General features: G+C 47.3%; 3 protein-coding genes across 3 annotated transcripts in view; all 3 read left to right on the top strand.

The window, feature by feature from the left end:
- Window positions 1-376: 376 nt before the first annotated feature.
- ppp4r1l (protein phosphatase 4, regulatory subunit 1-like) lies at window positions 377-13,940 on the top strand (the record flags this gene model as incomplete). The annotated part of the gene is made up of 20 exons (XM_080548591.1): window positions 377-383; window positions 1,291-1,371; window positions 1,857-1,986; window positions 3,428-3,534; window positions 3,823-3,965; window positions 4,367-4,513; window positions 4,845-4,952; window positions 6,012-6,077; window positions 6,201-6,359; window positions 6,553-6,677; window positions 7,098-7,238; window positions 7,317-7,645; window positions 8,265-8,878; window positions 9,858-10,043; window positions 10,494-10,655; window positions 10,949-11,049; window positions 11,350-11,470; window positions 11,678-11,812; window positions 13,321-13,462; window positions 13,597-13,940. 20 exons carry the CDS (start codon window positions 377-379, stop codon window positions 13,740-13,742), a joined length of 3,150 nt encoding a protein of 1,049 aa, XP_080404717.1. The 3' UTR covers window positions 13,743-13,940.
- A 2,354-nt stretch (window positions 13,941-16,294) lies between these two features.
- Window positions 16,295-19,904, top strand: LOC308173562 (uncharacterized protein; the record flags this gene model as incomplete). The annotated part of the gene is made up of 5 exons (XM_080548590.1): window positions 16,295-16,586; window positions 18,283-18,413; window positions 18,597-18,756; window positions 18,944-19,343; window positions 19,817-19,904. The coding sequence occupies 5 exons, from the start codon at window positions 16,295-16,297 to the stop codon at window positions 19,902-19,904; spliced, it is 1,071 nt and encodes a 356-aa protein (XP_080404716.1).
- Window positions 19,905-25,170: 5,266 nt separating this feature from the next.
- tgm8 (transglutaminase 8) overlaps window positions 25,171-26,711 on the top strand; it is a gene marked incomplete at both ends in the record, with an annotated part of 10,810 nt that continues 9,269 nt past the window's right edge. The window contains 2 exons of the mRNA XM_080548587.1: window positions 25,171-25,180; window positions 26,460-26,497. Of these exons, the coding sequence (XP_080404713.1) occupies window positions 25,171-25,180; window positions 26,460-26,497 (48 nt within the window). The remainder of the gene's footprint in view (window positions 25,181-26,459; window positions 26,498-26,711) is intronic.

Here is a 26,711-nt window from a genome sequence, read left to right as displayed (position 1 = left end):
GCTAGCGGGGTAGCTAACGGTGCCCATCGGGTCGCATCGACTCCATCTTGGAACTACAACAAAGTGTGACGTGACGTGTGATGACGTGTGACGTGTGACGTGTGATGGGACGGTGTCACGTGACATTCCTTGTCCTTTTTGGGGGGGGGGGGTTTACACACAAATACCATGCTAACTGTCAATCTCGTCTTTTATGCTCGCTTCTTCTTCGTCAATCTTTTATGTTGTATTGTGAAACAAAATTATTGTTTACTTTATAAAAATCAGCAGAAAAAAAAATCAGCATCAGGAAGTAACTTTCAGGAAGTGGTTTCGTGTGACTACGTCAGAGAGAGAGAGACAGCCCACACGGTAGCTCGCCGAGCAGAGAATCAAGATGGCAGGTAATGTAGCAATCACAATAATAACCGTTTATTCCTTATATCCAATACAGTGTGTGTCACGAAACAGTGGATGGGTCATTCGATGGAAAATGACATATATTGACACTTAATTTCTGTGCGTAAAGCTTATTTCCAGCGGAAAGGCCAGGTCGGTGTCAGGACATGCAGTGTTACGGCTAGCAAGCTAATGTCAGACTAACCGTGCTAGCCTAGGCTAGCTAGCTCGCTAGCATGTGTGCTGCCTGGTGTCTTGTTGTTGACAGGATTATAACATCCTAAATGCAAATGGGGACAGCTAGATTTGGGTCTATTTTGCTGTGTTATATAACATCCACGTGACGTGAGGTTACTTGGCATGGTCATATTATATCAGCTTGTTTCACAATGGGGCTAGCTAAACGGCTAGTTGACCTACTCAGCCCTGAGATGAACCACATCCAGCTCAAAAACATAACAAAGACATATAAGAGTATCGCTGTGCTGGTTCATTGACCTGCTATTATTCACTGTAGCTAGAAAGCTCTGTGACAGAAACAAGATGTCCCTTTATGATCGTTCGAGTTTGGTTTTGATTTTAAGGTTTAAGGAGAGGAGAGTCGTTTCCATGCCGTGGTCATTTTTGTTGTTGTAAACATTGGCGTTTAGCCAGTGCTTTACTATGTCGCTGGACTCCTTTGACTGTTTGACCAGTAGCCTCACGTCTGTAGTTAAACGTCATGAAAGGAGCCTGTTGGTCATCGAAACTGCAAGTAGTTAGTTTCTCCTGCTCGTTCCTCCATGTTCCCCTCCATGGAGACGTGATCTCAGCTGCTGGTCCGGCCAGGGGGTGGGGGGGGGGGGGGGGGGGGGGGCGTGGCGGGGGGCTGGTTTATGGGCTGAAGGTATGTTGATTACATGTCTGTTGCAGTACAATGTGTTCTTCTACCTCTCCATTCTCTCTCAGGTCTGTCTTTATATTTTGAAGATGGTCATGACGATTTGGACGACTGTGAGTATTTCTATCCGTGTGTGTGTGTGTGTATAATAAATGCCATATCAACGCAAGACTAGGGACTAGACATGTTTTTAGCAATCCAGATTGTGAAATGTGGAACCAGCTGGGTCTGATTGCCCCTATTTGTTACAGATTAAATGTAACCCCCCCCACACACACACACACTGTATAAAAGGCCAACCCATAGAGTCTGTCTCTGACTGATACAGGCAGATCTTTAAGCTTCCCTTTTCCGGTTCTGCACGAGAACTTATTGAGGTTGAAAGTACACCACATTTGAACTGTCTGTAAAGGTTACGAAAGGCCAGCTACAACAGTTACCGTGGCAGCGGTGGTTCTTGGTCACAATGAGTAATGCTTTTGTGGTTGATAGAGAGATTACACACACACACACACACACACACACCCTTTAATGTATGTGATGCAGTATTGATGTTTTTGACATCTGATATATTGATATCGACGCTCCTCCCTCCCAGTCGGGTTCGATGACTACGGTTCGGAATGTGACGGGATCCGCATCACAGCGTTCCTGGACGCGGGGCAGGACAACCTGACGCCGCTGGGGAGACTAGAGAAATACGCCTTCAGCGAAAACGTCTTCAACAGGTAGGACTAAGACACACCCGGAGGTACCCCGTCTGGCTGGTGCACCCAGCCAAACCGAAACCACGCCCGACATGCAGATCATCAGATTATCAGATGATGATAAACAGTTTTTACGACTGACCCTGTTGTCGCACGGTAGGACCGGTTTACCTCCTAGACACAAGCGGCATCTTCAATGGAGACGTCGTCTCCTATCGGAAGTGTGATTTTAATCTGTATCCAGGAAACTGTGAAACCTGTGTTAGCTAGCTAGCTAGGTACTCTCTGTGTTCCCGAGGCTAGCCAGGGCTAACGAGACCTCTGTGGTGACCTCTGCAATCAGCAAATTAACCACTCTGCTGTCTGGCAGATAGGCTGGGGGCTGAGGCCAGGGTTGAGAATGGGGGTCTGAGGGCTGGAGACGGGCCTGGACACTGGCCTCAGGCTGGGGTTGGGGGCGGCTGGGCCTAGCCCTGGGCTGGATCTGGAGCTGCATGCAGGGCAGAGAATGGGAGTCGTAGGCCTGGGGAGGGAGCTGAGGCTGGGCTGGATGTGGAGCTGGATACAGGGCTGAGAATGGGGATCGTAGGGCTGGGGATGGAGATGAGGCTGGGGCTTGGCCTAGGCTGGGGCTGGGGCTGAGGTTTGGACTGGGACTGGGGCTGGGGCCGAGGCTGGAACTGAGTGAGTTGGCCATCTGATGCTGCCAAGTCTCTTGCTGTGTTTCACCTTGTGAACCTGCGAGGCGCCTCGCTCGTTCTCCTCTCCCCAGGCAGAGGCTGTTCTCCCCAGGCAGAGCTTTGTGTAAACGCTGTGTGTGTCTGGTGTGTCTGTGTTTGGTGCCCAGTGAGAGACCCAAGCTTGCCAGACCTCCTCCCTGGGTGGCCTCATAAGCCCTCTGCATGCCCCTGCCTCCCTCTGAGACTCGGCCCTCTCCTGCCCTCTCCTGCCCCCTCCTGCCCCTGCCTGTCCAACCCTCTAACAGCCCCCCGTCCAGGCACAGCACGGCCCTCTGTTGCCCCTGTGTGACCCTCTCTGGCAGGCTGAGAGGGCCGGTTCCTCGGCTTTGCTGCTCCCTGGGCTGTACTACTGATGTCACTCATTGTGTTTATTGTTATTATCTATGCTAGTGTGATGCACCAAGTAGACCTGCATGTGTGTTTGATGCACCAAGTAGACGTGTGTGTGTGTGTGTGCGTGTGTGTGTGTGTGCGTGTGTGTGTGTATATGTGTGTGTATATGTGTGTGTGTGTGTGTGTGTGTGTGTGTGCGCACATGTGCGTGTGTGCGCGTGTCTGTCCGTGTGTGTGTGTGTGTGCACGACGCGCGTGTGTGTGTGCGTGCGTGCGTGCGTGTGTGTGTGATGTAGTAGTGAGCCATGGCAGTGGTGTGCTCTATGCTGTGCTAGTAGGTATTGGCAGGCACTAACCTGGGGCGTGTGTGTGTGTGTGTTGCTCTCTAGGCAGATCGTGGCGCGCGGCCTGCTTGATGTGCTGCGAGAGTTCAGTGACAATGAGAATGACTTTATCAGTGTCATGGAGACCGTTGCCAGAATGTCAGAAGACGGAGGTAGATGGTTTTACTGTTTGTTTCTGTTGTCAAGTCTGTTATCGTGTTTTGTTTCACTATTCTAAAATGTTTGTCAGGCCAATCATCTCTGCTCATTTCGATCACATAGTCAGGGGACATTGGGACAACTTAATTTGGTTGTAGTGACATTCCCGAGTTGACTGGAATTTGTATGGAATTTACCTCAACGTTGCAGTTTAGATACTAACTGTGTGTGTCCCTGTGTGTCGCTGTGTGTCCCTGTGTGTCCCTGTGTGTGTGTATGTGTGTGTGTGTGTGTGTCCTCAGAGCCCACAGTGCGTGCAGAGCTCATGGAGCAGGTTCCTAACATCGCCATGTTTCTCCACGAGAGCCGACCCAACTTCCCCGCAGCGTTCTCCAGATACCTGGTACCCATAGTGGTACGGTACCTCACCGACCCCAACAACCAGGTATGTACCTTCTCCAGATCCCTGCTGCCCACCCTGGTACCCACCCCAACAATCAGGTTTAAAAAAATAAATAGCTTCTAGCACGATGACTGCCAATGGCCCCTGGCCTGAGCATAGATTACTTTTTCCTAATGTGCTTCTTATTGTTGTCAGTATGTTCCTGAAAACAGCCAATAAAATGAACTGAACTGTACCGTGTTTATCTAAACCAGGGTTGTATGGCATAGTGGTTAATGTGTGAGTCTGTCTGTCGTCAATGACATTTGGACAAGTTCATTTGGTTGTAGTAACATTCCGTGACTGGAATTTTGATGTAATTGACTTCAACGCTGCAGTTTAGAACACTAACTGTTTGTGTCTCTGCGTGTGTGCGTGTGTGTGTGTGTGTGTGTGTGTGCCAGGTGCGTAAGACCAGCCAGGCAGCCCTGCTGGTCCTGTTGGAGCAGGGTCTGATCTGTAAGGGAGACATGGAGACCAAGGTGTGTCCTGTTCTACTGGACCTGACCGAGCCCAGCAGTGACGACGACTACAAGATCGAGGCTGTGGCGGTAAGACGACCCCTGTCCCGAGAACACAGGTCTAGGATCAGCCTAAACCACCATGTGTAAACTGTCCTCCCCTCTCCCAGAGGTTGAAATTAAGGCATTTACAAGTAGCTCACACCACAAACAAAAAAATAAATAAAGTGACAATTGGAAAAATAGAATAAAATAGAAACATTACACTAACAACAGTCCAGTACGATTGAACATCCCCCAGATTGACTCTGATCTCCCTGATGGAGCTAGCCTGGAGGAGGAGTTGTACAGTCGTATTGCAGCAGACAGGCAGTAAGCTAGTGAGCAATCACATTGATGATTGTGTGTTGTTGTTGTGTAGATCATGTGTAAGCTGGTGACCATGCTGAGTAAAGACACAGTGGAACACCTCCTCCTTCTGCGCTTCTGTGAGCTGTGCAGCGACGCCAGACTCTTCCAAGTCCGCAAGGTAACCACCCTCACCCCCGTTCCCCTCACCTCCGCCCTCCTCTCTTCCCATCCTCACCCCCTCCTCATCTCTCTTACCATCCTCACCCGTCTCCTCACCTCCTCTCCTCACCTCCTCTCTTCCCATCCTCACCCCTCTCCTCACCTCCTCTCTTCCCATCCTCACCCCTCTCCTCACCTCCTCTCTTCCCATCCTCACCCCTCTCCTCACCGAATGTATTCAGCCGAAAATAACAAAAAAAACACTTTCGGTATTCGGCCATTTGGTGTGAAAAGACTGAATGTTTACTGAAGACGTTTACAAGACGTTACAAGGCGTTTTTTTGATGACGCGATCAAACAGTGCAAGCAACCCATGCTGTTCTGTGAATGAGACGGGAATTGAGTGATGACTTCCTACTGTCATATAATTATACCAAACATGTCGGCATGTCTCTGAACGACAATGAGAGGCACATTCCGACATTGACTTCCGCAAGTTTTTTTTTTTTTTTTTTCACCCCCTCTCTTCTCACCCTCACCCTCCTCTCTTCCCATACTCACCCCTCCACTTCCTTTCTTCCAACCCCCCCCCCTCTCTTCACCCCCCCCCACTCTTTACACCTCCTCACATACCTCTCTTCCCATCCTCACACCTCCTCTTTCCCCCCTCCCCCTCCCCACCACCATCTCAGAATGCATGTGGTTGTATGTTCACTCCAACGATGGGGAATGAGGTCGTTGAAGGATCCTTCTTTTACTTAGTGTCATTATGAACAGAGTAATACCCTACTACACTTGTTGTTGTTTTTGTTGTTGTTGTTGTTGTTGTTGTTGTTGTGGTTGTGATGAAATGTTAAGCCCCTGAGTAAGTCCCTGGGTGACCCTGTGTCAGGAGGGGAAGGGGCCGAGGGGAAGGGAGCTTTAGGAGGAGAGAGGATTGGACCTCAACCCTGCTGTTGTACTGTACTGAGCTGGTGTCGGCTGTGAGAGGCCCAGTCACAGACCAGATGGGTTTCATAATAACAGGTTTTGTGGGTTGTATAATCACGGTACCTGTGTTCCTCCTGCTGTCCTCTAGGTGTGTGCTGCAAACTTTGGGGAGTTTTGTTCCATAGTGGGCCAAGATGCTACAGAGAAACTACTGGTGAGGAGTTACACACACACACACACACACACACAGAGAACTCACTACACTTACAGCTACTCCTTCAACTATACACTTCACGACTCCTAGCTCATGGTGTTCTCTGGTTTGTGATTGGTCCAGATGTCCAAGTTCTTCGACCTGTGCTCAGACAGCCTATGGGGGATCAGGAAGGCATGTGCCGAGTGCTTCATGATCGTCTCCAACTCCACCTCCCCGGAGGTGCGACGCACTAAACTGTCCCCCCTCTTCATCAGCCTCATCAGTGACCAGTCCCGCTGGGTAAGAGCTACTGTAGACGCACGCACGCACATACACACACACACACACACACACACACACACATACCTCTGGCTACTGTGCTTTAGAAGACATAGATATTACTATTAATTGACTATCAAATAACTGTATGCATTATGGATGAATGCTTGTAACCCTCCACCCTCCACACACACACACACACACACACTCACAGGTGCGCCAGGCAGCGTTCCAGTCCCTGGGCAGGTTCATCTCCACCTTCGCCAACCCCTCCAGTACAGGCCTCCTCTTCAGGGAGGACGGCACCCTGCTAGAGCTCCCCAAGGCCCCCTCCGACAGGTAGGTACCCCCCCCACACTACCCCCACACCAGAGAGGGGGGGCCGCTTTAGCTGTGTAACCGTGGGAGTCCAAGCTGCCCTATTGACAGTGTTATCATGGTGTTTGTAGATCTGCCCAGGTGTTTAGGAGCTAGATACAGTAGATGACAATATAGAAACGCAGAGGGTTCTTCACTGATCCTGTAGTAGGGGGTAGCGGTGGCCTAGTGGATAGTGAGTTGGACCGGTGATCAGAAGGTCATTGGTTCAAATCCCACTTGGGAACACCAGGTGTGCCCTTGAGTCAGGCACTTAGCCCTGAGTTCCTCCAGCGAGACCGTCCCTGTAATCTCTAATTGTAAGTCGCCTTGGATAAAAAGCGTCTGCTAAAATAACGGAAAAGTACTGATCCTGTTTGTGTTGTCATTCTCCTCTGCTAGTGATTCTCCTCTATGCATCGACTCATCTCTAAACTGCTGCGGCGACAAGGGGGGCTGCCCGCCAGTCAGACACGCCCACGCCACGCACCACACCAACCAATCCGGTCGCTCCGCGACGGCCACCTCCACGCACACTCCCCGGCACGGTGGCCAGATGCACCACAACAACAACAACAACAACAACCCCCCCCACCCCCACCCAGCAGGACGCAACAACAGCAACAACAACAACAGGGAGACGGAGCCCACAGACGAGAACTTTAACTCTTTCCACTACTGGAGACCTCCGCTGGTGGACATCAGCGGCGAGCTGGAGATCCTGCAGGAGGAGGAGGGAGGGGAGGAGCAGGAGAGGGAGGAGAGGAAAGGAGAGGAGGAGGAGGTGACGGGGACAGGGCCGGAGGAGGTGGTGCTGGAGGAAGGGGAGGCGGAGGAGGCTGAGGAAGAGTACCCCAGCCTGGACTCCAGCCAGGGTCCGGCCACCAGCTCTCAGATCCAGAAGGTTCTAGACTGTCTGCAGCCACACATTGACGACCCGGATGTGCAAGGTGAGGAGGAAAGGGTTCCGCAGAGGAACGTAGGAACACGTGGAGGGTCTAGTAACCCTTTTCCAACAAGTCAGGGCCGGTTCGGAGCCGGTGCCTCATCTCGAACCAGTTCTTCGCGTTTCGACAGCAAAAGAACCCGCTCTCGGGCCAGGAAAACTGGTTCCAGAGTGGCACCAACACCTGGCTGGTCTAGAACCAAGAACCGCTTACGTCAGGGGCTGGGGGCGGGATTATCATGTGGTGTATCGTGAATTTATTAGATATGTTTAACTGCAATGCGATCGATACCAGCGTAGTCGATGCTAGGTAGCTAGCTATATCGACCTAGCAAGCTAGCTTACAACAAAGTCTAACATTAACGTCTTATGTTTAGTGTTAATAATCAAAAAGAACAAATACGTTGGACCAGTGGTGTTTGGATACCGACGCCCAGAACTGGCGTTAGTGGACAGGGGGTATAAGAGGAACATGTGGAGGGTCAAGAGGGGTGAAGAGGGGGGGTTTGGAAGAAAGGACTTGGGGGCGGGGGGGGGGGGGTGAGTATGGGAAGAGAGGGGTGAGGACAGGAAGAGAGGAGGTGAGGAGAGGGAAACTAAGACACGTGTCACTTTCTCCACAGCTCAAGTCCAGGTGCTGTCGGCAGCACTGAAGGCCACCCAGCTGGAGAGCCAATCGGACGACGATGAGGCGGAGGACGGGGTCCAATCAGAGAGCCAGGCTGAGGAGGAGGAGGGAGGCCCAAAGCAGGTTCAATCAGAGGAGAAGGAGGCGCAGAGCACCCCGGAAGAGGAGAAGAACTCGGACCCTCCCCCGACCCCAACCCCGGACCCGGGCCCCCCTAACCCCACCCAGGAGAGAGAGCGGGCGGAGACACAGACCCAGACGGACACACAGACAGACACACAGACCCAGACCGAGGCAGAGAGCCAGGTGGAAGTCCAGACAGAGTCAAAGAACCAGACGGAAGTCCAGACGGAGTCAAAGAGCCAATCAGAGGCAGAGTCTCAGACGGAGGCAGAGTCCCAGACAGAGGCAGAGGCAGAGAGGGAGTCAGAGCCTCAGGAGGACTCCTCCCCCCCAGACTCTCCGGTCCTGGTGAGAGACGACTCGGACCACAGCAGCATGGAGTCAGAGCTGATGGAGAGTGTTCAGGAGGAGGGCAAGGAGGAGGAGGAGGAGGAGGAGTCCAGTCCCGACAGCCAGGCCTACGAGGAGGAGAGGTCCAGGCTCCAGGTGAGCCCGGGTTCTGTTCTGACCAGCCATCACATTAACAGGGTTCCCACACTTGAGAGTTTGTGAATTTGAGGGGTGAAAAAAAATCTACGTCTTCAAAGTTTTTTTGAAAATAGACATGGGTCATTGAAAGTGCTTGAATTCCCCCCTCTCTCTCTAAAAAAAATATATTCAAAAATGTTTTACTTTGCTCGTCAACTAGTAAATAAGTCTCTGTATTGCTTAACTTTACACATATTTCACAATATGTTGTTTTGCTGTGCTGTGGTAGAGAAGGCAAGAGACCATCTAGTGTTCACACATTCAAGCCTCTCTTTTTAATTGTTGTCTGTGAGCGGATAGTTCCTATTATATCAATTCTCATCTAGATCTGTCTCAAACTATGCCGTGTTGGGTCCTTGAATTTGAGTGAATTGAGTCTTGAAAGTCCTTGAAAGGTGCTTGAATTTGATGTTTCAGAAGGTGTGGGAACCCTCATTCACATTTGTGTCATTTAGCAGATGCCTTAATACAAAGTGACTTACAACAAATACATTAGACTAAGTAAGTGAATCATCTATCCACCAGTCATAGCAAGAACATGTAGTAGTATATGCTCGGACCAGGGGCCATTGGCAGTCATAATGCTAGAAGAAGGAAGAGTTTATTTTATTTTATTATTTTATTATTATTTACAGTAGAGAAACTATACAGGCATGTAGAGGTCTAGAGGTCTCAGGAGGGGCAGTTAAGATGTAGCCTGAAGAGATGGAGGTCTTCAGTCTACAGTGGAGGATAGGGAGTGACTCTGCAGTCCTGACAGCAGCTTGTTCCATCAGCGGGATGCCAGGACAGTGAAGAGCAGTGACCAGGTAGCGCGGGATGTGAGCACTCGCATCATAGTCATACTACACACACACATACACTCACACACACACATGATAGCTACACTGTATGGATTTTGAACTCTCTCTCTCTTTCTCTCTCCTCCCCTCTTCAGAATGTGATTCCCCAGCAGTTGTTGGACCAGTACCTGTCCATGACGGACCCGGCGCGGGCCCAGACGGTGGACACAGAGATCGCCAAGCACTGTGCCTTCAGCCTGCCCGGCGTGGCACTCACACTGGGCCGGCAGAACTGGCACTGTCTCAAAGACACCTACGAGACCCTGGCTACTGATGTACAGGTGTGTGAGAGTGTGTGAGAGTGTGTGAGAGTGTGTGAGAGTGTGTGAGAGTGTGTAAGAGAGTGTGAGAGAGTGTGAGAGAGTGTGAGAGAGTGTGAGAGAGTGTGAGAGAGTGTGTGAGAGAGTGTGAGTGAGTGTGAGTGAGAGAGAGAGTGTGTGTGTGTGTGTGTGTGTGTGTGTGTGTGTGTGTGTGTGTGTGTGTGTGAGAGTGAGTGTGAGAGAGTGTGTGAGAGTGTGTGAGAGTGTGTGTGAGAGAGTGTGAGAGTGTGTGAGTGTGAGTGTGCGATTACATTTTTCATCTCACCGATTTGAATCATCACATATTTGTATTGATTTTAACTGTCTCGTGATGCATCGTTACATCCCTAGTTAAATGCCCTAAAATGTAAATGTAAAAAATGTATGTGCTGGCCATCTTAGTCAGTCTAACACCCCCACCCCCCCCCCCAGTGGAAGGTGCGCAGGACGCTGGCCTTCTCCATCCACGAGCTGGCGGTGATCCTGGGGGACCAGCTGACGGCCACGGACCTGGTGCCCATCTTCAACGGCTTCCTCAAAGACCTGGACGAGGTCCGGATAGGGGTCCTCAAACACCTCTACGACTTCCTCAAGGTCAGACCAATTTCCCACTTCCCTACTCTTCCTCTCTCTCTCTCTCTCTCTCTCTCTCTCTCTCTCTCTCTCTCTCTCTCTCACACACACTCAATCCCTCCTCTTTCTCCCTCTCTTGCTCCCCCCCCCTCTCTCTTTCTATCTTCCTCTCTCTCTTTCTATCTTTCGCTCTCTTTTCCTCTCTTTCTTTTTCTCTCACACACACTCAACCCCCCCCCCCCCCCCTTCTCTCTCTCTGAAGTCCAAAGCATGTCTGTCTGTCTGTCTGGTCTGACCCGTCTCCTGTGTTGCAGCTCCTCCATGCAGAGAAGAGGAGGGAGTATCTGTACCAGCTGCAGGAGTTCATGGTGACAGACAACAGCCGCAACTGGAGGTTCAGATTCGAGCTGGCAGAGTAGGTGTCTCTCCTGCAGCGTCGCAGCGCTGCGGTCGATACTGCGGTCGATACTGCAGTCAGCGCTTCTGAACGTGGACAGAATCAATGTTGACCTGATGTTTTTGAAAGAGTCGCTTTAAAAAAATATATAATAATGTTTTAACCGTTTGAAAACTCTCTCACGTAACATTTTGACTTTGATCAGTGCAACTGTTTGCAGAGCCAGCATAGAGCGTACGTTATCCTCAATCTCTGTGTGTCTCTGTGCGTCTGTGTGTGTCTATGTGCGTCTGTGTGTGTATGTGCGTGCCTCTGCAGACAGTTGATCCTGATCATGGAGCTGTACAGCCACTATGACGTGTATGACTACCTCCGCCAGATCGCCCTCACCCTCTGCTCAGACAAGGTCTCTGAGGTGCGGGGGATCTCCTACAAGCTGGTGAGAATCTGACGCCTTCTTCTAGAACACACACACACACACACAGAACTGCTGCTAGATTTTATTACACCGAATGTTTAACTGTGTGTGTGTGTGTGTGTGTGTGTGTGTGTGTGTGTAGCCCAGTAGTAGGCTCACTGTGTCTCTGAAGCCATTTCGATGAGTAGGAGTGTAACTCTGTGTGTGTTTTGTGCGTGTCTGTCCCAGGTGGTGGAGATCCTCCAGAAGCTGTATGCGTGTGGTGCTCATGACCTCGGTCTGAACTTCATCAATGAACTCATCGTCAGGTTCTGCCACTGTCCCAAATGGGTGGGCCGGCAGGCCTTCGCTTTCATCTGCCAGGTGTGTGTGTGTGTGTGTGTTTAAGTTTAAAGTTTATTGTTACATCACATGATTGATTGATTGATTTTATTAGACAATTTTAAAATACAAAAATAACAATGCATCTGAAGCAGCTTCATACATGCATAATTTCCATTCTAAAACTATCAAGGATAGCACCACAAAGCTGAACTGCTTATTTCCATTGTGCTCCTCGTTGGAAAGGGGTGAGGGGGAGGGGAGGGGGAGGGTGAGGGTGAGGTAGGCAATAGGTATGTGCAGTATTCAGGGCAGCATGACACAGCAACATTGGAACATTCATAAAAAACAATAAAGCCCTATGGCCTGCAACATAACTAGTCTGTTAATGTTCACCTCTAAGCCACTTTTTCAGACATATCTTAAATCTATTAACATTTTTATAGTTTTTATAGTTTTCAGCTCTACACGCAAACTGTTCCAAAGAATGAATGAATGAATGAATGGTCTTTATTGTCATTGCTATAGTACAGGTACCAAACAACGAAAGTTGGGAGGGGGGGCTCCCCTGGTGCTAGGAAAGAAAGAAAAAAAAAGAACTGAAAGGAGCTAGTTTACATAAATAAAGGCTATGTACACTATCCACTATACTATACTATACAGATAAGACGACTAGGGTTGTCATATTGCACATAGTGTTATTGCACATAGTGTTATTGCACATTCATTTAAAGTGTCGCAGTTTGCAGGCTTGAAATGTACACATTTGTGCCTCAGCACTACACCTGATTTTTTAAATCCAGCAGCTGCCATCAATCCGTCCAGACTGTCCAGGGCCCAGAACCTAGGTGCCTCTGAGTATAGAAATGTCTCTTTACCCATACAGCTTCTAAACCTTACTGGCACGAGGTCCGTGGAGCTCCCTCTAGAGGAGTATGAATGTTGACATTGCAGCACAAGACAATAAGGCAATAGGTATAATTCAAGATAAAAAAAAGAAAGAAAACGTGACAATAGTACAGGACATAAGTGACAGTCACAGTAGCAAAGGACTGTGAGCTTAAGCTTTAGGTCATCCGTATACATGGGATGTGCTTGTGGATGATAGTCAATTGTCTAGTGGGCTTGTTCGCCTGATCACCTGGGGGGGGGAAGTAGCTGTTGGTTAGCCTCTGAGTTTTGGCCGTGAGGCTCCGGAAGAGGCCTCGCCTTTTGGACGGCATCGGTTCAAACAGGCTGTGGTTGCGGTGGCTGGGATCTTTGATGATCCTCTAGGTTTTGCTGACACACCGTTTGTTATATATATATATATATCCTGGATGGAGGGAAGCTCACATCCACTGATGCGCTCAGCTGTCCGTAACACTCTCTGTAGGGCTTTGGGGTTGAGGGCAGTGCAGTTGCCGTGCCATGCAGTGATGTACCCAGTATAACATCCAACATCTAAAAGTGTGTGTGTGTGTGTCTGTGTCTGTCTGTCGTGTGTGTGTGTGTCTGTGTTTGTCTCTGTGTCTGTCTCTGTGTCTGTCTCTGTCTGTGTGTGTGTCCAGGCGATCGTGGAGGAGGACTGCATGCCCATGGACCAGTTTGCCCAGCACCTCCTCCCCAGCCTGCTCAGCCTGTCCTCTGACCCCGTGGCCAACGTCCGCGTGCTGGTGGCCAAGGCCCTGCGGCAGAGCGTCATGGAGAAAGGTACACACACACACACACACACGCACGCATACCCCACACACACACATCACACATACACACACACCACATGCATGGCCACAAACACATATAGACACACACACTTGAATACTTTTCTGTGTGTGTGTCCTGTGCAGCGTACTTTAGGGAGCCGGGCAGCTGCTACTCTGACGAGCTGGAGGAGACGGTGATGGCCCTGCAGGCAGACAAGGACAGGGACGTGCGCTTCTTCGCCAGCCTGGACCCCAACACGGCTCTCATGGACACGGCCGCCTTAATCTAGCTGCTGTCTGTCTCGCCGTCTGACTGTTTATTTAATATTTAATGTTTATATAAAATTGACTGTCTGTCTGTCTGACTGAAAGTCCGTCTGTCAGAACGTCTGTCTGTCTGTCTGTCTGACGGCCAGTCTGTCTGTCAGAATGTCTGTCTGTCTGTCTGACTGACGGCCAGTCTGTCTGTCTGTATGCCTGTCTGTCTGTACGCCTGTCTGTCTGTCTGTCTGTCAGAGACATGACAACTATCACCAGCACCGGACCAGACCACTTGCCTGGAGAACAGGCGTGCACCAAGGCACTGACAGACAGAAACACACACACACACACACACACACACACACACACACACACACACACACACATACTCACAGTGTAAACTCATAAACACACATATACATACATACACATGCAAACATGATCACACACACATATTACATGCATGCATGCTCACAAGCACGCGTGTGTGAGCAGTCACTTACAAACGCACATACAGGAGTGTGTTCCCACACACACACACACACACACACATACTCACTCACTCACACACTCAGGAGGAACAAGCTTCCTGACATCTTGTGGACGTCGTCCCTTCTCAGAACAACAAACCAGGACTCTGAACAAGGACTGGATGTGCTGGACCTACTAGAGGGAGCAACTCTTCTCCTCCTCCTCCTCCTCCTCCTCTCCTCTAGTCAGCTTCAGACTCTCCAATCCCAGACTTGTCGTCAAGGCGACAGGCTCGCTCTCCAAAGCTAATTGTACATTTGTGATCGATTGTTTTTTTTGTTTTTGTTTTTTAAATGATTTTTCTCCTCCTCCTCCTCCTTTTTTTTTTTTTTTTCTCTCTGTGGATTTTTTTCCGGGAACTAAAAGCAGCCTGTACCTTGTTTCTGCCGCTCGCTCTAACTCAGGGGGGGGGGGGCCTCGTGATGTCTCGACAGCTGTTCGCTAAGCGACCGCGCCGATGACTCCAACCAATCATGCGACACCGCTGGTGTCCCTCGCGCACACATCCAACTCTCTGCTCTTTGACGTGAGCTTCCTCTCATCTCTTCCCCTCTCCCTCTCTCTCTCTCTCTCTCTCCCTCTCTCTCTCTCCCTCTCTCTCTCTCCCTCTCTCTCTCTCTCTCTCTCTCTCTCTCCATCTCGTCTTCAGAACTATTACTGCTCAGGAGAAGAGACAGCTCCACCACTCTGTGTTAGAACCACCTGGGACGCTTCTGACAGGACGTCTTTATGAACTCATGGATTGATTGAGTGATTGATTCTTTGTGTGTTTACCAATAATGTGACACAAGTCTCCCTCACTGCCGGAGACCAATCAAATACCTCTGTATGAACATGATTCTGGCCAGTATGTAGTAAAGCTGGAGCTAGGGGTCAGAGGTCAGGGTCATTGGGTGTATTATAGCGGGGGGGGGGGGGGGGGGGGGGCTCCTAAGGGCTTTATGATGAAGTGACAGAGGTTATTGTAACTTGTAGGAAGGAAAGGGGGGAGATGGATAGCACTCCCCCCCCCTCCCCCTTTCCCAAATGGTCTATTCCCCTTTTGCCACACCCCAAATGGGTGACATCATGCTAACCAGTAACCAGTCGTGGTGTAATAGTAGCGTTGCGGTCAGGATAGCTGACCGTGGTTGTACATTACAGGAAGGGTTGTGGTTGAGTACCCAGAGTCTGACCTCAACAGGCTGAGCTTGCACCGTGATGACCACCGTGTCGTGGGGTAACACATTCTCTGATACACGGTTGTTGTTTTTTATTGAGTAACTCTTAACCATAGTCAGACAGCATTGTACAGTTGATCATGTGAAACCTGTGGTGTGTGTTTTGAGGAGCTAAGGCCAGTCTTAGGGTTTTCTAAGTTACGGACAGTATGGGAGCAGTCACCAAGTCACTTTTGTAGTCTTTTGAATCTCTTACTGTTTCTGCTGTGTGTTCATGGAAACCCCATGTTTGGACCACGGACAGGACCTGTGAGGTGGAGCCCCACCTGACCTGGCTGCAGCCAGGCAGCTCCGTCACCTCCGACCTGTCCTCCATCTGAAGATAGTTCCACTGCTGTGGCGCGCAGGTGGCCACTCATCTCAACTCATCTCATCTGTCTGCAAGGTGTGCCCACCTCGGATTTTTATTTTTATTTTTATTGTTTTTGTATGTGGTAGAACTGTTAATATATATGCATTTTATGAAATTTATTTTTCTTTTCAATTATGTACCATTGTTCAAAGATTTTATATCCTAACTTTGCAATTTGCGACCTTTGTAATATTCAATGGTTTCTTTTAAAAAGACGTTTTATGTATTGTTATTTTTAGTATTCTGTAATTAAAATGATAATATAAATCTGGATGAAGTAATGTGGACATTTGCATTTAGTAGATTCCACAGAACTGAATTTGAATGTGAATCTTTATTATATATGAGAACGCAACTATGGGACTCGGAAGCACTTAACGTCGTCCATCACCTTAGTAACGAGCGAACCACAACAACATTCCGAACTGTCCCGAGGGGAAGATTTCACTTTTGGCTCCATGTTATCCGATCTGCAAAAATGTTTGAGCGGGTTTCTCTGAGCAAGCCCAAAGCGTCTTCTGTCGTTCTGCCGCCGTTGATGAGGTCTGCACAGAAGAGAAGTTCACTGCAGGTCCCCAAAGCCAAAAGTCCCATATGCCGCGACTCGAACAAGCCCAAGTTCAGCCTCTTAGCCCGGGTGAGTGAGACGGGAGAGGGGTTCACCGTGCTGGACTGCCACTGGGACATGCGGGTCAGTGAGCTGAAGAGCGCCTTGGAGCTGGTGGCGGGCATCCCGGCAGACTTCCAGCGCCTGTGGTACCTGGATGAAGGTAAAACCATAAACACTCTCGTCTCGGTGTGTCTACATTCACTGGTACAGTACCGCTGAGCTGAAATAGCAGCACATGGATTCAGACTACACTGCAGAAAACTGAATATGTCATGCCACGCTGCATTGATGCAGTAATTCGTGCAAAAGGAGCCCCGACCAAGTATTGAATGCATAAATGAACAAACTTTTCAGAAGGTTGCCATTTCTGTATTATAAATCCTTTTTTTGATTATAATAATAATAACGTTTTATTTGTATAGCGCTTTTCCTGCAAATGTTGCAACTCAAAGTGCTCCATGTAATGTAATTATGTAATACTCAACGTTCAAACAAAAGGCTTGAGATATTTCACTTTATGTGTAATAAATCTACATATGATGTTTCACTTTTTGAATGATATTTTCGGAAAATATTGAACTTTTCCACGATATTCCCCCCCAAAAAATAGATGCACCTGTAAGAGCTGTCAATGTCTCGTAGTGATTCTAGGCTTTGGATTTGGCTTTGGTGTCTGCTGTTGGTGACGTCATGAGGACCAAAGAGGTGTCAAGGAAGCTATTATTAGGCTGAAAGATCCCCTCCAAAAAACATCAGAAACAGCAAAAAACGTAGGCTTGCCTAAATCCACAGTTTGGAACATCATTAAAAATAAACTAAAGCACTGGTGCAAAAGTGGAAAGATCTTGACTGGACATCTTCTGATTAATCAATTTGAACTTGCATTTGATAAGATTTTAGTATAGGCAAAAAGACCTCAAAACAAACAACTGACGATGGCTGCAGTACAGGCCTGGCAGAGCGTCACCAGAGAAGATACACCGGGTATCGCCTGGTGGCGTCAATGGGTCTGGTGGGGTCAATGGGTCGCAGACTTCATGAAAGCAAGCAAAGGGTTGTCGACCAAATACTAAACATGATTGCTTAATTTGGACATTTGATAAATCTGAGAAATAAATAACAAATGTTTGGGCACCCTGAAATATGCGGACTATGCATAAAAAGTGGTGTAATTTCTGAATGATGAATTGATTGATTGATATTTTTATTTCAAATATGTGCAAAACAAGATAAAGCAACAATAATTAATATAACGGAAAAAAAACTAACAGAATTAAAAAGATTGCACTTTTAACTTAGTTTTTTTTTCTCCACATATTCGAAAAGGAGTGGGAAGAAGTACAACTTTTCCAATCCCACCCTTTCTCCATAAATCATAAAGATGCTTCCTGTTCAATTGAATACAATCTCATACACAAATAGCATCAAATAAAAGTCATGCATATCTACTTGAACCCAATTGTAATTGTTCAATTTCATACCCAAACCTTTGGAGTGTAGAGCTGAAAGAAGACAAGCATGCTTCACTGTCCCATTGCTTACACAGGACACCGTATTAGTCACTCTCATATACATGAGCTGTCTGTATTCCATTCAGCAGACCATGCTCTAGAGCACACAGATGAAATATGGAAGTGGGTGGAATGTATATGAAATATGGAATGCTCTGGTGTTCTGCCCTCTCCCTCTCTCTCTCTCTCTCTCTCTCTCTCTCTCTCTCTCTCTCTCTCTCTCTCTCTCTCTCTCCCTCTCTCTCTCTCTCTACCTCTCTCTCTCCCTCTCTCTCTCCCTCTCTCTCTCTCCCTCTCCCTCTCTCTCTCGCTCTCTCTCTTCCTCGCTCCCTCCCCCTCACCTAGCGGACCTGATGGAGGAGAGCACTCTTTGCTACAATGACATCGTCCCTGGGACAGCGGTCACTGTGATGGTCTGGCCTTACAACGGCTGGACACAGCTGGTCAGAGCCGCAGCCGCCGGCGACGTAGACATGGTCAGACATGACAAAACAGCACGACCACAAACTACCATCCTTATCTAACGCAGCATTTAAAACAAACTGGCATGTTTTAATGCAAGTGTGTGTGTCTGTGTCTGTCTGTCTCTCTCTCTCTCTCTCCTCCCTCCTCCCTCCCCGCCTCTCTCTCTCTCTCCTCCCCCCCCTCCCCTCTCTCAGCTGAAGAGTGTCATGTCCAAACCTGATCCCCAACGGTCCCCTACTCGCCTCGTGGGCATGGCCGGAGCCTCAACCTGGCTCCCTCATAGGCTGTTCTCTGCCCTGTTCATCAGCGCCCACCGTGGTCACATGGCAGCTGTCCGCTTCCTCCTCCAGCATGGTACCCTACCCACTTCTACCTCACACCCTAACCCTAACCCATGGTACCCTACCCACTACCCCACATCCTCCCCATACACTACCTAACCACTACCTAACCAACTATAGCAGAGAAACCTGGTCCCAGACCCCCCCCTCCCCTTCATCCTAACCCCTGTGTGTGTGTCCTCTCTCCCCCCCCCCTTCAGGTGCAGACGTCGGGGGCCAGACCCCCCAGGGGCGCGGAGTGCTCCACGCCGCAGCGGCCCAGGACCGGGTCCACATCCTCCAGGAGCTGCTGTCCCGCGGTGCGCCCCAGGACCTGCCGGACCACCAGGGGATGACGGCGCTGAGCGTGGCCACACTGCTCGGCCACAGGAAGTTCACACGACATCTCCTCCAGTCTCGGTGGCAGGAGCGTGCGGCCGGGGTTAGGCTCCGCCCACACCTGGACCAGGCGGAGCTGTTCCCCCACCAACGCCACGACTCCCAGCTGAGGACCGGGTACCATGGCAACCACGCCCAGAGATACATGGCTCATCTGGGGGGGCAGCAGGCGAGAGGGCAAATAAAAACAACAACAGTGACGACCAACAAAACGAATGCACGGTCAGTAACGACCACAATAAAAATGGTTGAAGATTAATAGCAAGTTTAAAAAGGATGGCTTTTGAGGGATGTGGTTTGGGAGGGTGTGCCAAAGTCACGCTTTCCTAGCTCCACTGCTTATTTACAACAACAACAATTTATTTTCACCTAAAAGTTAACTAAGCAAATTAATAACACACCCATAGTGTTCACGATGTTAAAGAAACAAGGAAAATCGGGGTTTAAAGTGCTGGAAACACTGAATGAAAACACAGATGAAGCTAGAGAAAACATGCTAACCCTTCCAGAGGGCGCAGAGGGAAAGGACGCATGCGCTTTTATGGAGAGCTGGCTCCCCGAAGCACTGGGGCTTGAGCCGCTCCACTCCCCGGTGATCATTGAGAGGTGCCACCGACTGCCTGGTCCGAACAGGTTTGACAAGAACGGCAGGCGGCACAGTACCTCAGACCGTCAATGACATTTCTCAACTACAGAGACAAACTGTTGATCCAAGACGCTGCCAAGCTCTGTGCCAAGAGCATTCGCTACGGATTTGCCTTCCCGTTTGAGAGTTACTCATGAAGGACGTACCCACATGTCTGAGAATCTGTCAGAGGCTGAGTGGTTTATTGACGGGCTGGGAGATGGGAGATCAGTCTGGCATTAACTGCTCCTCCTGAGTCATCTTCTGCCCCTCACCACTACGTCTCCTAAAGACACCCGCTTTCCCCTCTACTGTGTCCCTAAGAACTTCTATTGCCCCCCTTGTACTGTTTCTCTGTTTCTCCAGTGTAAAAAAAAAAAAGAAGGTTTTAAAAGAAGGTGATAGGAGAAGGTTTTTCCTTCTATCAGTGGCCCCCGGCCTGAGCTAGATTACTCTTCCTGCTACGAATGGTGGACTGATGATTCTCATGCTTAGTATTCAAATGTATTGATTGCAAGTCGCTTTGGAATAAGGCGTCTGCTAAATGCCAACAATGTAATGTAATGTAATGGCATCACTCTGGCGCTGGTGACTGAACTGTGCATCGCAATAGATGTGGAAACAATTGAGTTGAACTAGCGCTATCATATAGCTCTATGTCCCTGAAATGAGTAAGTAAGCTCAATAACCAACAGAGGGCACTGTTGTATTGTTTATCAACATGCCTGTAAGATACAATTTGCAGTGGGGTGGGATTGAAAGAAGGTATGAGTGGAATATATGGCTCCTCACGTTTGTGTGGAGCTGGAGAGGTAGTTTTAGGAGTTTCAATAAGGGGGAGGGGAAACCCTTAAAGGGGTTTTGGGGTTAACTAGTTCAGGGGTTCCAATTTGTGATTTATCTGGTTGTATTTTTTTTTCTTTTTTTTTTCTGTCCTCTCTCCATTTTCTTGAATTTTTCTCTCTTCATTACTCCAGCTGTCTGCCGTTCAGACTATAGGAGAGGAAATATTGGCGGCAATTGATGGTATGAAGACGGGTAAAACAGCTGGGCCAGATGGGCTGCCTATAGATATTCACAAAATGTTTAAACCAGTGGCGTAGCGGACGGGCCCGCAAGTGACGCACCGCGGGGGGCCCCCAGCCACTAGGGGGCCCCCTAACATTGGATACAATTATTATTTTAAAAATATATATAAATAAAACAAAGAAAATAAGTGGCCCTTCATTGTGTCAACCTTAATTTTAATATATAGGCCTATACGCCAACGTTCGGAGGTTCCCAAACGTGAACGCGAACCGGCACGGTTCTTTGCCGGTGTGAAAGCCCTATATGAGGGGTTCAGCGTCAGTTCGCTTCGGTGCACCTTGCTGCCTGATTGTCTGTCCCTGTGTCATTCACTCTCAACATGGATACAAGTACAATAAGCATTCTTTAGGTGGTGGTAGATTCTCTATTCAGACATTATAGCCGCTATATGTGGGACTGTCGGTCCGATATAATAAAAAATAAAAGTTTACAGAAGTACATGTCTCAAGTATTATCTCGGCGGTTAGTCGAGAGAAAGAAAAACAACATACAGATGATAATTCACACAATATAATACCACGACAGCGTACAGCACTAAACAATAACATTTATTTGGGCAGCATCATACTCAAACTCAGGCAGAAGGGCAGGGTCCGGCCAGGTTCACAGTCACAGACTGTCAGTACATAATTTAGCATGGTTAGGCTATATATAGCTGTTTCTTTTTGTATTCTACTAATCTATTCTACTTCTGCTGTCTGCGTCTCCCTGGGTATTCCTAGACCAGATGGCAAACAGTAAAGAAATGCCACAATATACCAGGACTTAAGAAACGAGATGTCCAACAAAGGATTTGACAAACCCTGGCCTATTTTGCGCAACAAGTAGACTCTGATGCAGCGGAGACAGGGTTGCCAGATGGGCTGTTTTTTGGTGGATTTACAAGTTTTTCGATTGGTTAGGTTGGAAATTCTCAATCCCATCTGGCTACCCTTAGCGGAGAGTCTACAGATTGTGTGTTTACAGATATTGCACTGCTGTGCACACCACACTTTGTTAAAAGAAATAAAGCTTGTACTTTTCTACTTATCTACTGATGTAGTCTACAATTTGGTTTTAGTTCTAGGCTATTGCTCTCACTTGTTTGTACCTTTTGCTAAGTCAAGCATTTAGAATGTAGAGTGCATATTGCGAAATTTCGCAACGTCAATAACACATCGGACTCTAAAAAACGCACCTTTCTTTTAACCTCCGTTGCGAAAGGGCCCCCGCCGCCACCTTGCGGGGGGGCCTCGGGATTTTAATACTCCACTGGTTTAAACACAAATTACAAGCTCCACTTTTAGAAATTATTCTCTGAATCATTTGAGATGGCTATGCTCCCCCCTTCGTTGAGAGGAGCCCTGATTACTTTAATTTTAAAACCAAGCAAACCACAGGGCAGATGTCAGTCCTTCAAGCCGATCTCCCGTTTAAACTCGGATACAAAAATCCTTTGTAAGGCACTTGCTCGAAGAATAGAGGACCAAAACTGATTTGTTAAAGGACGTCAAGCATTCCATAATAATAATAAAATATTTGAAAAGAAGGGCTCGCCAGACACATGGCCCTACCTATTTGAGGGTCTGACCCGTTTTGGTTGTGGGGAAGTTTTCTGCAAATGGATTAAACTTCTTTATACACAACCTACAGCTGAAATTCTCACCGGCAATATTATCTCCAAACCATTCAATATCTTGCGTGGTGCTCGTCAAGGTTGTCCGCTGTCACCCCTCATATTCACCCTGGCCATAGAACCATTTGCCATGGCCGTCAAGGTTACATGATGACATCTCTGGCATCATACTAGGCCATTTAGACAATCGAATAGCTCTTTACGCTAACGATGTTATCCTTTTTCTGTCAGCCTTATCGAGGTCTATCCCAGCTCTGCTGGAGATCATTAATTCCTTTGGAAGCTTTTCATGGTATAAAATAAATGGTTCCAAGTCCTCTTTGATGCTGCTTAATGAGACTGAAAGGATCACACCTCCCGCCCATATATCTGCATTCAACCCAACAGACCGCTTCACATACCTTGGCATTCGAATCGTACCCGAGATTGATAAAATTGTCGACACCAATTATGACCCCATCATACAATCAATTACTAAATCAATAGACAGATGGTCAAATGTACCTATTTCTACAGTTGGTCGAATCAATATACTGAATATGAACACCCTTCCTAAACTACTCTATTTATTTCAAATATATCCCATTACCTCCGCCATCACTCTTTGTGTACACAATGTGTACACCTTTTATCTGGAATAATAGACATCACAGGTTCCGATTTACCCTATTGTACCTGCCATATGACAGAGGGGGACTTAAAGTTCAGTTGAGAACTTTAAATGGTACTACTGGGCGGCACAATTACGAACAATGATGTTCTACTTCTCCTCAGAACCGCCTCCTATGTGGGTGGATATAGAATCATTTACACTTACCCCTAAACTCCCACTTGGGTTGTACTCAGCAAACATTAAACAGCTCCGGAAACAAACTAGTAATCGCATTGTTTTAAATATGATCAAGGCATATATCCAACTGATCCAATCTTCCGGAATAAAAAGAAGACACTTATTCATCTTCATGCTAAATGCGTAATAGCCTTATCAAGGAAAATGTTCAATAGGCCACTTATGGGTCATTGGCTCCGGGAGATGTCTACCAGCCTTTCAATGGAGAAAATGAGTTATATTTTAAAGGGTAGAAAGGAGACGTTCAATTCCATATGGGAACCATTCATTCTTTTTGGGGGAAATGTGGATATGTCTGGAGCATTACAAGAAGTTGAGGATAAGGGAAATGCTTAAGCCTAAGTACTGAGGGAGGATAGGAACAGCGAGGAGAATAACCTTTTTATTTATTTATATTTTTTCTAACCCTTTTCTTTTTTCTTCTTAATTTTCTGGATTTCCACCTGTCATTTTTTATTTCACTTATTTCTGGGGGGGAGGGGCAGGGGGGTATCTCAACTATTTGTAGTCTGTAGTTGTCCTTTGTGATGAGAGGGGGGAACGGAATGCTCTGACGTTCTGGGGGAAGGGGAATTGGGTGGGATAAAAAGTTTACAATGTAAGGTTCTGACCAACTTTCCGATGTACCTATGTTAATGTTGTAAACATAAAATCAATAAATACATTTAAAAAAGAGAAGAAAAACATTGCTTTTATCATGTTTTAACTCATTTAGGCCATGGGGAATAAAGCCACCCAAATTGTCAACATACTAGAGTGCCACGGGTGACTCGTTCAACAAAAATGCATAAATGATCATGCTTCATTTTGTCGTCTGCTACGTCCACAAGTATCATTACAAGTATCCAGGGGATATGGGGACACACACACCACCACACTATGGCTGTAACATAGCCATCACATTATTGTTGCTAAGTAAGTACACATAAACCACTACACTTTTTTTTACTTCAAATATTCTATCAGGTGTTTTTCTAACATTTGTTAACAATGACAATGATACCTAATGAAGTATCATCAGCTAGTTATTTAATGAACGATACCGTCAGCAGAGTTTTAAGGTAATGGCCTGCTGCACAACACCAACCGCTCCCAAGTGGTGGGCTTTCAGACTGACGAGATCATTGGCTGGGATGGGTCATGGATAGGTCGTGGATAGGACGTGGTCAGGGACACTTTAGAAAGCATCTTTAGATATAGATATAGATATATAGGTATACATACACACACATACACTCATTGAGTACTTTATTACTTTATTACCTGTACACTTTCTCATTCATCCAGGTGGTGTAATGGTGTGGGTGAATATTTTTCTTGGCACACTTTGGGCCTGTTAATACCAATCAATCATCGCTTCATCCCCTCTACCCCGCTGTACAGTTTCTCTACTGTAAAAAAAAAAACTGTAGAACAGTAGAGTTCCTTCTTCTGGCGCTATGACTGCCAATGGTCCCTGGCCCGTGCACAGATTACTCTTTCTTGTGATGACTGATGGACAGATGATTCACCTACTTAGACAAATGTATTTGTTGTTGTAAGTCGCTTTGGATAAAGGCGTCTGCTAAATGCCAAAAATGTAAATAAGTATGTCACCATGTGTCATGTACATCTTAATTTTAATTAAAAATCTTTAACGTGGAACTGACCCCAACCCAGGACGTGTCACGTCCTGCCTCAGTGACAACACACGGGTGTTCAGTGACAGGTGTTCCTCAGAAAGGTGTGGACACGCATGACTGTCGATCCAATCATCCTTGCGGCGGGGTAGGGCTGCTTTTAAAAGCCCTTTCCCTCCTCTCACAACCTATTACATACCTTAGAGAGGTGTACCTCTACCGTAAACTCTGCCAGGTGAAAGACATTCTGCATGGATCCAGGTAAGTCAGCCAGCTCTGAACTCTCTATCACTGTTAAGATAGTTAATATATAACAATATTTTTTATAAATAATTTTAGCCAAAGCAACTTACATTGCAATGAGTGCATACATCTCATTTTTACATAATGTTCACAGCGGGAATCAAACCCACAGCCTAAGTGTTGTTAGCACCATGCTCTACCAACTGAGCCACAGAGGACAGAGATAGTTATATTGATGTCATTCAGATGATGGAAAATGTAGATACTCTCATATTGTTTAAGGGTTCTTCTGAGCCATAACATGGCTACAGTAGAAGAGTGGTGATGGTTCTGCTTGTCTTCTGTCTGGCCAGACTGTGGTTTAGAGGCTAGTGTTGTCTTACCTACTGATCAGGGGAGGCTTGTGGAGGCAGACATTGGAGGACAGGCTCATTGTAGTGCATGGTATCCTCCGATGTCTGTCTCCTCCAGCCTCCCCTGCTCCTGATAAACAGCTGACCATCTATCTATCTATATATTGAAATTCTTTGTTAGGAATAACCCCTTGAGATATGCTATCTCGTTTTCGAGGGGGTCCTAAGCGACAATAATACAATAACAACACAATTAGACAACAATTAGACACAACTAAAATAACAACAATCAATTACACGACACATAACGTGAAAAAACAGACAAACAAAACCAAGAAATCAACAAAAGCATAAAGAGTGTACAGATGGCTCTTTATCTATCTATCTATCTATCTATATCTATCTATCTATAGTATCTATCTATCTATATCTATCTATCTATAGTATCTATCTACAGTATCTATCTATTTATCTGCCTGTTTAACCAAACCACCAGGTTCTGTGGTGGGAAGGAACTATATACCCAAGCTAATTAAATTAGACAAACAAGGTTTTGACAAATGCTGCCAACACTTTGAACAGGCAGAAACACGCAGAATACTTGTTTGTGTTAACCTTCTAACAAGTAAATGGTTTCTTTATCAGCAAGTGGCTGATCACAAACTGATAGTAGTCCTGTGTCTCTGATCAGAGTGTAGAACTGATATACAGCTGTCTGTGTCTGTGTCTGTGTCTGTCTGTGTCTGTGCCTGTGTCTGTGCCTGTGTCTGTATCTGTGTCTGTGTCTGTATCTGTATCTGTGTCTGTCTGTGTTGTCTGTATCTGTGTCTGTGTCTGTGTCTGTATCTGTGTCTGTATAGGTGTCTGTGTCTGTGTCTGTGTCTGTGTCTGTATATCTGTCTGTGTCTGTGTCTGTATCTGTATCTGTGTCTGTATCTGTTCAGCCTGCTCTCCCAGGGTTGTCATGGCTGATTGGATGATGGTGAGAACCACCCAGAGGGTTGCGTTTGTGGTTTGTCTCTCTCTCTCCCTCTTAAGAGCTTCAAGTTTCAAGTTTTATTGTTATGTCACATTGACACATTGACACATGTCACATAAGAGATTAAAATTCTTAGGCTTCGGGTTCCTGACATTACAGCACAAGACAATAAGGCAACAGGCATAATTCAAGATAAAAAGTGACAATAGGACAGGAC

Source organism: Nansenia antarctica (assembly GCF_963989245.1).
Source record: "Nansenia antarctica genome assembly, chromosome: 18".
Lineage (NCBI taxonomy): Eukaryota > Metazoa > Chordata > Actinopteri > Argentiniformes > Microstomatidae > Nansenia > Nansenia antarctica.
Note: the sequence above shows the minus strand (reverse complement) of the source record. Positions and strands in the feature narration are given on the sequence as shown.